This window comes from Rhinichthys klamathensis, unplaced genomic scaffold (genome assembly GCF_029890125.1).
Source record: "Rhinichthys klamathensis goyatoka isolate OS25496 unplaced genomic scaffold, OSU_Roscu_1.1 h1tg000531l_1, whole genome shotgun sequence".
NCBI lineage: Eukaryota > Metazoa > Chordata > Actinopteri > Cypriniformes > Leuciscidae > Rhinichthys > Rhinichthys klamathensis.
The window spans coordinates 37,501-47,500 of NW_026607007.1; the positions used below are offsets into that span (position 1 = coordinate 37,501).

At 48.1% G+C, this 10,000-nt stretch overlaps 1 protein-coding gene across 1 annotated transcript in view; it reads right to left on the minus strand.

Annotated features, from left to right (window-relative positions):
* Nucleotides 1-10,000, minus strand: part of sim2 (SIM bHLH transcription factor 2) — a 20,690-nt gene that overhangs the window by 1,075 nt on the left and 9,615 nt on the right. The window contains exons 6-11 of the mRNA XM_056238721.1: nt 4,594-4,793; nt 2,934-3,040; nt 2,654-2,801; nt 2,065-2,543; nt 427-916; nt 176-302 (exon numbers count right to left, since the gene is read on the minus strand). Coding sequence (XP_056094696.1) covers nt 176-302; nt 427-916; nt 2,065-2,543; nt 2,654-2,801; nt 2,934-3,040; nt 4,594-4,793 — 1,551 coding nt within the window. The remainder of the gene's footprint in view (nt 1-175; nt 303-426; nt 917-2,064; nt 2,544-2,653; nt 2,802-2,933; nt 3,041-4,593; nt 4,794-10,000) is intronic.

Genomic DNA, 10,000 nt, shown 5'->3' on the forward strand with positions numbered 1-10,000 from the left:
ATCCACACTTCAGTTCTGAGATTTGTCTGTAGTTACAGAAATCCTGCTGAAACATTTGCTTTTAAATGGTTAAAATAGATTAAATGTTTTCATTTGGTAAATAATGGCACAAAGAGTGTTTCAAATACAATATGTGGATCATTGTGTGACTTGCATATCTGTGAGTTTGGTGAACAGTGACGTTCATCTGGAGACCCTGAGTCACGAAGCGTACGCCAGCTTCTTCTTCCTCGGTGTTCCGGAGAGGAGGCTGTAGTGTCCCGATGGCTGTAGTGTCCCGATGGCTGTAGTGTCCCGATGAACTGGCTGCACAACGGGAGAAATATATTCCATACCTGACGTACTTTATGTGTGATCAGAACATCTGCAGCTTTGCATAAGACGGTAGAAGAGGTCGGAGGTCAGTGCGATCGGACGGCGCGTCACCTTTCGTTGCTGATGATGACCGACGTGCCGATGCCGTGAGGAGCGCGGGGTCCGTCGGGACCGGGGCTCTGGGTCCGGTACAGGTACGGGCGGGGTCCGTCGGGAGCGCTCTGGGTCCGGTACAGGTACGGGCGGGGTCCGTCGGGAGCGCTCTGGGTCCGGTACAGGTACGGGCGGGGTCCGTCGGGAGCGCTCTGGGTCCGGTACAGGTACGGGTTCCCCTCCTCGCTCAGAGCGCAGGCTCCGGCTGGGAAAGGGCCGCGTTTGGACAGAACATGGTGGAGGTTCAGGGAGACGTACGGACTCTGTGTCGTTCCCAGCAGCCTCTTCTCCTCCGGGTCATGATCCGAGAGCCTGTCCTCGTACGGCCTGCGCTGACCGAAGCCCTGGTTCTGGTTCTGGTTCTGTCCGGGTTCCTCTTTAAACGCAGCGGCGGGTCTGAAGCCTCCGGGCAGAAGCTGAGCTGCGAACGCGCCGTCGGCCGCCGGACCTGATGAACACAGAGCTGGTTAGATGTGCGGGTCGCTTTCTGTGACTCTAGTCCATTCATGACCTTCAATTCGATTTAATTCGATTCACAATGAAATTCGTTATTAAAGGTGACATTTTATTAAAGGCCCCTTTTCACTAGATGTAATATAAATCTCTGGCATCCCCAGAATGTCTGTTTGAAATTTCAGCTCAAAATACCAGATCATGTATTATAGCTTGTCAAATTTGCCCCTTTTTGGGTGTGAAGAAAAACACGCCGTTTTTGTGTGTGTCCCTTTAAATGCAAATGAGCTTTAGCTCCGCCTCCGTTCAGAAGAGGGCGGAGCTTCAGAGACTCCGGCAATAACAACACAGGCCGATCTCACTGATCCAGAGTCAGGAGTAACAGCAGCGAGTGCAGCCTCACGGAGAGACTCAGGGAGAGCTTCACTTTTACACGTTTCTGAATGTTAGCGGAGACATTTCTGTAGTTGTTGTGGAGTTACACTGATCATCTCCTCATCATGTTGAACTCTTCCACAAGTGTCCACAGTTCCTGAGGTGTTTATAAGACAGCGCTGACATGTTCTGGTCAATAGTGTTCAGTGTCGTCTGTGCTCGACCACAGAACAGTTTCAGGCTTTGCTGGATCTTCTCCAGTGCGTTAGAACTGGTCTCTGTTGGCGCTCGCCGAACCCAATGTCGCTGGTGTGTGTGAACGTGCAGATTAAGGGCCGGGAATATTATAATAAGATCCACTTCATATGGCAGAAGGAGCGAAATCTGATCGGCTTATTTTATAACATGCTCTCAGAGAAAGACTCTCCAGAACACAGTTACTGGGTTTCACTTTTCATGTTTTCTGGGTCGGTAGAAGCACCGGGGACCCGATTATAGCACTTAAACACGGAAAAAGTCTGATTTCCATGATATGTCCCCTTTAATTCACACATGTAACTGATTTCATGTTTAGATATTATACTGTGTACTAGTTTAGCAGTTCCTTTGGTTTTTAGCTTGGATTTGGGGTTTAATAGTGACTTAACTCTTTCCACGCCATTGATAGAATTTTCTTATTGATACTGTAGGGGGCGCTATAACTTCTAAATGAGTAGAGAATTTACAGTGTGAGAGTGTGTGTGTGTGTGTGTGTGTGTGTGTAGGTACCTGAGAATGCGCTGCACGCAGGAGTTTGCAGGTGCGCCGCAGGTTTGTTAGCGCAGCTCCAGGGCGACTGCAGTGAGGAGAGGACGGGTCGTCTGGAGGAGATCGAGGTCACCGGTGCTTTCCGGCAGTCGCTGGAGGTCTGCGTGTGTGTGTGTGTGTATGCGTAGGACAGAGGCAGCGAGTGAGACGGCTCCTGGACGTGCATCACTGAGACGGGGCTCTGCTGGCAGCTCTTCCAGGACGGAGACTCCAGCGAGGTCTGGAAACCACACACACTCGACGTCACGTTCCCAGCGGAGTCTGTCAGCACCTTCACCTGCGGATACGGACATGCTTTGGCTTTGCTTTTGAGTTTGGCTGCTTTGGCTTTCAGCTGTTTGCGTGAGTCCTGAGGAGCTGCGAGACAGTTCTTATAGGACAGAGACGGTCTGGATCGGCTCTGGTCCTGAGAGAGCTGCATCTCTTTATATTCCACATCCCTGCGGAGAGAGAGAGGCACGGCATCAGAGCGAGCGGTTCTGGCTCAACACTGCTGTGAGGGAGGTCAAAGGTCGGGAGGTCAAAGGTCAGGAGGTCAAAGGTCACTCACGTGAGGACGTAGTTGACGCTGACGATGCAGTGCGGTCGAGACGAGCGGCTGTTGTGGACGATGGTGGCGCAGCTCTGCATCCAGACCCAGCCGCCGTGTTTCGACAGCAGACGGTAGTACTTGGTGGTGACCTGCCCCTTCACCAGCACTGAGACACACACACACACACACACAGCTTCACTAGGGTTTCCATGCAAACGCTGCTCAGACGTGTCAGTAGAACGAACACATTCATGCTGCGGCTGTAGATGATCTGCAGAGTGTGTGTCAAGCGACTCACGTAGATGATGTGCATATCGCAGCTGGAAGACGTCGCAGCCGTGGACGTGATGGTAGAGAGTCTTCTCAATCAGATCCTGCGGCTCATACCCGGTTAACTCCGCCACCCTGACACACACACACACACACACACGTTCAGATGAAAGAGACTCCTTCTGCTTCTACCAACGGCTTTAAATGGCCAAGTCACCTTTATTTATACAGCGCTTTTTACAATACAGATTGTATCAAAGCAGCTTCACAGAGATAACATGAAAATAATACAACAAAGTTTGTTTCTAGAAGAAAATAGCGTCAACATCCACCTGAAGTAAGGCAGATCAATAATATAAATGGTTACAAATCACAGCTGATGTTTCTTCCGGTTGGTTCCAGACTGTAAGTATGATTGGTGCATTCAAGTCCTCCTGGGAAGTTTGTATTTACAAGTTGGAAAGGTCCAAATTCAACGTCAAGTCACTTTGATTGGAGCAAGATTGCGACGTACCATTTCTACAAAAATTCAGCAAGATTTTTTAACTCTACTACAAAATTATGATTAAAGAATGCATCTTTTGTTTTGTTTGTATTCATTTTAAGGAGATGATGTAAATTGTATCGTTATATATAATTTTGTACATGCAATTTAGCTAGTTTTATTGTAAATGGAAAAAATACTTTTATTCATTTCAACAAATTGACCATTGATACAGAATCTGTTGCTACATGAGGCTCTTCCTCAGTGTTTCTGTCTCGTTTTACAGCACAAAAGCAAAATCACTGAAGATATTAAATATTGTTTACTGTAAAACTGATCAAAATCAAATGACGCCCTTAAAACAAGTACAAATATCTGCCAGAAAAATTATCTTAATTTGAAGGGGAAACAAAAATATCTGCCAATGGTGTCAGAAAAATAATCTTAAGCACAAACTCACTTAATTTTTCATAAAACAAGACTTAATATCTTCACTCATTTTGCTTCTCCAGTAAATGATACACTATATATATACATGGATGCAGCTGCTCGGCCGGAAAGCCATTCCATGAAGCTCTACACACTGTTCTTGAGCTCATCTGAAGGCCACAGAAGTCTGGAGGTGTGTAGATGTTGACTCTGCAGAAAGTTGCCGACTTCAGCATGCGCTGACCCGCTCTGGGATTTTACATGGCCTAACACTTCGTGGCCGAGTTGCTGTTGTTCCCAATTGCTTCGACTTTGTTATAATACCACTAACAGTCGACCATGGAATATTTCATAGTGAGGAAATTTCATGAATGGAGTTATTGCACTGGTGGCAACCGATCGCGGTCCCACGCTTGAGTTCACTGAGAGCGACCCGTTCTTTCACAGATGTGTGTAGAAGCGCCTGAGTGTCTAGTGCTTGATTTATACACCTGTGGCCATGGAAGTGATTGGAACACCTGAACTCAATGATTTGGAGGGGTGTCCCAATACTTTTGGCAATACAGAGTATCTTGATTTTAGAAAGGGTTAGATATTTATGCTGGAAAAGACAGAAACACTGATGTTCGCAATGTTCGACTGGTAAATACGATCTTTCCGACATGACTTGAATGCACCATATTAGCTGTGGAAGTGAAAGTTGAGCGCTACACTGTGTGAGTGTGTGTGTGTGTGTGCTGTGAGAGACAGTGTTCAGAGTTCAGCCGAATCTCACCTGCTGTCCAGGAAGATGAGTTTGAGATCGAGACTCGCGCGGAACATGAACATGTTGCTGTGGAGTTTGATCTCCGTCACGCCGCTGGGAGGAAGAGACTGACCGACGGCCACCAGACCCACGATCTGATAGCAGGACTCGTACAGAGACACATCCATCACGACCTGACGGAGCTTCAGGTACCCGCTGCAGTGAATCACCTGTGAGCATCAGAATGGTTCAGTGTTTCGTGTGTGTGTGTGTGTGAGAGAGTGTGTGTGTGTGTGTGTGTGTGTGTGTGTGTGTGTGTGTGTGTGTGTGTGGAGGTGACAGTAACTGTAAGTGTTTTTGTATCTTTTGACTTGACTTGACTGTTTACTGTGCTCACGTGCTAGAATCATGTGGTGAAGTCTCGTTTGTTTGGGTAAACAGTTTTGATAGTGAGGCGTGTCCAGCTGTATTCAATCACAACATTTCAGGCGGGTATAAAATCTAGTAGTAAACCACAGCAGCGGACGTGAGAAGTGTGAAGACTCTACCTGCGCGACTCCACCGAGCAAGGACACCGACAAGGCACTTGAGTATTTTCTTGTTATTTCCTTTCTTTTTCTACACAACTTGTTCTCATCTTTCTGTTTGTGACCTCTCTTCACTATCTGCTTCCAAATCCCTACTATTACTAACACACAAAAATCAAATTTCACACGTAGGAGGCTGTGCAATCCTAACAACCTGCGTACCTTTCCAGTGTCTTCTAGTACTTTAATCTCTTTTCCTATCGATCTCTGGAATTGCCAATCCGCTGTAAACAAATGTGATTTCATTACATCTATTTTTTTTATTATTATTATTTCCTTTATTTTTCCAGGAAGGTCCCATTGAGATTAAAAGAAATCTCTTCCTCCAGGGAGTCCTGGAGGAAGACTACAAACACTACAAATCATACACAAACACACAAAACATTCCAGAAAGTCAGAGCACAACATTCATCATAAATCAAGTAAAACAACAACATGATTCAATCATTGTATACTGCAGTAAATTTTTAAATACATTCAGAGGAGGAATTGTTTCTAGAGGGACAGTATTTCCAGCCTATTGGCCCTGCCTGAGACCTGGGTCGGACCAGAGGACACTGCCACACCTGCTGCCCTCTCCACTCACTTCACTTTCTCACACACCCCTCGCCTGACCCGAAGAGGTGGAGGTACTGGTCTGCTGCTTTTTTTATTTTATTTCTTCTATGTAAAGCACTTTGAATTACCATTGTGTATGAAATGTGCTATATAAATAAACTTGCCTTGCCTTGCCTTGCCTTGCTCATCTCCAACGATTGGAAATTTTATCCTTTACCACCTCTGTGTGACAATAGCTCATTTGAATCGCATTCAATTACTATCACCAGTCCTATTAAAATACATTTTGTAGTTGTTTATCGTTCCCCAGATCAGCTTGGGAGTTTCTTGGAGGAGTTGGATGCGTTGCTCTCATCCTTCCCTGAGGATGGTACTCCTCTGGTAGTTGTTGGAGACTTCAACATCCACCTAGAAAAGCCTCAGGCTGCTGATTTCCACACTCTGCTTGCCTCATTCAACCTCAAACGAGTATCTACTACGGCTACTCACAAATCAGGTAACTTATTGGACCTTATTTACAAGTGCTACTGCTCCACTGACCATACACTGGTCACTCCGCTGCACACCTCAGATCGCTTCCTCAACCTGCCTCAGGACACAACACACACTCCTCCGCAGGTCACTCCGCTGCACACCTCAGATCCCTTCCTCAACCTGCCTCAGGACACAACACACACTCCTCCGCAGGTCACTCCGCTGCACACCTCAGATCCCTTCCTCAACCTGCCTCAGGACACAACACACACTCCTCCGCAGGTCACTCCACTGCACACCTCAGATCCCTTCCTCAACCTGCCTCAGGACACAACACACACTCCTCCGCAGGTCACTCCACTGCACACCTCAGATCCCTTCCTCAACCTGCCTCAGGACACAACACACACTCCTCCGCAGGTCACTCCACTGCACACATTAGATCGCTTCCTCAACCTGCCTCAGGACACAACACGCACTATTCCGCAGGTCACTCCACTGCACACCTCAGATCCCTTCCTCAACCTGCCTCAGGACACAACACACACTCCTCCGCAGGTCACTCCACTGCACACCTCAGATCCCTTCCTCAACCTGCCTCAGGACACAACACACACTCCTCCGCAGGTCACTCCACTGCACACCTCAGATCCCTTCCTCAACCTGCCTCAGGACACAACACCCACTCCTCCGCAGGTCACTCCACTGCACACCTCAGATCCCTTCCTCAACCTGCCTCAGGACACAACACACACTCCTCCGCAGGTCACTCCACTGCACACCTCAGATCCCTTCCTCAACCTGCCTCAGGACACAACACACACTCCTCCGCAGGTCACTCCACTGCACACCTCAGATCCCTTGCTCAACCTGCCTTAGGACACAACACACACTCCTCCGCAGGTCACTCCACTGCACACATTAGATCGCTTCCTCAACCTGCCTCAGGACACAACACCCACTCCTCCGCAGGTCACTCCACTGCACACCTCAGATCCCTTCCTCAACCTGCCTCAGGACACAACACCCACTCCTCCGCAGGTCACTCCACTGCACACCTCAGATCCCTTCCTCAACCTGCCTCAGGACACAACACACACTCCTCCGCAGGTCACTCCAGTGCACACCTCAGATCGCTTCCTCAACCTGCCTCAGGACACAACACACACTCCTCCGCAGGTCACTCCACTGCACACATTAGATCGCTTCCTCAACCTGCCTCAGGACACAACACCCACTCCTCCGCAGGTCACTCCACTGCACACCTCAGATCCCTTCCTCAACCTGCCTCAGGACACAACACCCACTCCTCCGCAGGTCACTCCACTGCACACCTCAGATCCCTTCCTCAACCTGCCTCAGGACACAACACACACTCCTCCGCAGGTCACTCCAGTGCACACCTCAGATCGCTTCCTCAACCTGCCTCAGGACACAACACACACTCCTCCGCAGGTCACTCCACTGCACACATTAGATCGCTTCCTCAACCTGCCTCAGGACACAACACCCACTCCTCCGCAGGTCACTCCACTGCACACCTCAGATCCCTTCCTCAACCTGCCTCAGGACACAACACCCACTCCTCCGCAGGTCACTCCACTGCACACCTCAGATCCCTTCCTCAACCTGCCTCAGGACACAACACACACTCCTCCGCAGGTCACCTTTCGGCGAAACCTACGCTCACTCTCACCCCCTCGCCTATCCTCTTTGGTCTCATCCACACTTCCTCCTCCTAATCACTATTCAACACTAGATACTAACAGTGCAACCAATAATCTTTTCTCCACTCTTACATCATGCTTGGACAACTTCTGCGCCCTTTTCTCCGGGTCAGCCCGCGCCACACCCTCTGCCCCCTGACCCCTGGTTTTCTGATGTTCTCCGTGAACATCGTTCTAAACTCAGGGCTGCAGAGAGGTAGTGGTGAAAATCGAAAGATCCTACTGACCTTGGTCTTTATCAATCCCTCCTCTCTTCCTTCTCTGCTAATGTCTCTACTGTTAAAATGACTTACTATCACAACAAAATTAACAATTCTTCTGACTCTTGCACGCTTTTCAAAACCTTCTCCTCTCTTCTTAACCCTCCTCCTCCTTCATCCACCCTAACAGCGAACAATTTTGCCACATTCTTCATAAATGAAACAATCACCATTGGCAGCCAATTCTCCACACAACAAACTGACACACACATCTTAACAGCACACACACTCTCTTCCTTCTCTCCACTCTCAGAGGCAGAAGTCCCTACTACCTGTCCTCAGTTGCACTCACTCGTATCATCAACACCTCTCTTCACACTGGTATCTTTCCCACAGCAGAGGCTCTGATAACCCCACTGCTTAAGAAACTCCCTCTGAATCCAGCACATCTGGAAAATTACAGACCGGTATCCCTTCTTCCATTCATTGCTAAAACACTTGAACGAGTCGTGTTCAATTAAGTCTCTACATTTCTCACACAGATCAACCAGTCTGGTTTCTGAAGCTTCACTTAACTGAGACGGCCCTGCTTCCAGATCCTCAGTTGTCATCCTGCTGGATCTGCTGCTGCTTTTGACACAATTAACCACCAGATCCTCCAGTCAACCCTCATGATGAAGGGCATCTCAGGAACAGCAATCCAATGGTTCAGGTCTGACCTCTCAGCAGGTCCTTCAGGCTTTCGAGGAGGAGTGAGCGTCTAAGACCCAACATCTAGCTACTGGAGTGCCTCAGGGCTCAGTGCTGGGACAGCTTCTCTTCTACAACTACATCTCATCAGTAGGATCTGTCATTCAGTCATTCATCAACATGATTTTTCCTATCACTGCTACACTGACAACACACAACTCTTCCTCTAACTCCAGCCGGATGATCCGACGGGAGCTGCTCGCATCTCAGCCTGCCTGACAGACATCTCTGGCTGGATGAAGGAACACCACCTTCAACTAAACCCGGTGAAGACAGAGCTACTTGTGGTCTCGGCCAACCCAATACTTCATCACAACTTCTCCATTCAGCTGGGTTCATCATCCATAACTCCATCCAGGTCAGCCAGGAACCTTGGAGTTGTGATTGATGATCATTTGAACTTCACAGACCTGCAGATTTGCCTTATACAACATTAGGAGGATCAGGCCCTTCTTATCGGAGCTACACAACTCCTTGTCCAAGCTCTTGTTTTGTCCAGACGGGACTATTGGAATGCTCTCTCCTTCCAGCATAAGTCAAACCTCTGCAACTGATCCAGATGCTGCATCAAGAGTGTCTTTATCGAGCTGAAGAGACACATGTCACTCCTCTCCTCATAAACCTGCACTGGTTCCTGGCACTGATGTTTTCCTGCAGAACAACCACTGGCTCTGCTCCCTATACCTAAACTCACTACTTCAGTCCGATGTGTCTACAGAAGCATGTGTTCTGCAAGTGAACGTCGCCTCGTGGTGCATCATCCCAAAGAGACACAGAATCACTTCCACGGACCTTCACCTGGACTGTTCCCTGCAGGAGGAATGACCTGCTGAACTCAACCTGAGTCTATAGCCATATTCAAGAAACGGCTGAAGGCGCATCTTTATCATCAACACTTGATCCATAAACACTAACACTTTCTTTTCTCTCCTATTCTACTCCTTATCTATTAAAAAAAAGTACATATATTGCGTTAGACTAAACTGGAAAGGGTCACAGCACTTACATACTAACAGCACTAACTACCTTATTCTGAAAAAACAGAGATTCTAATTATTGGACAAAAAACTTCCTCACGTAATAACCTAGAATACTGTCTAACACTTGATGGCTGCTCTGTCAAGTCTTCGTCGTCGGGTAG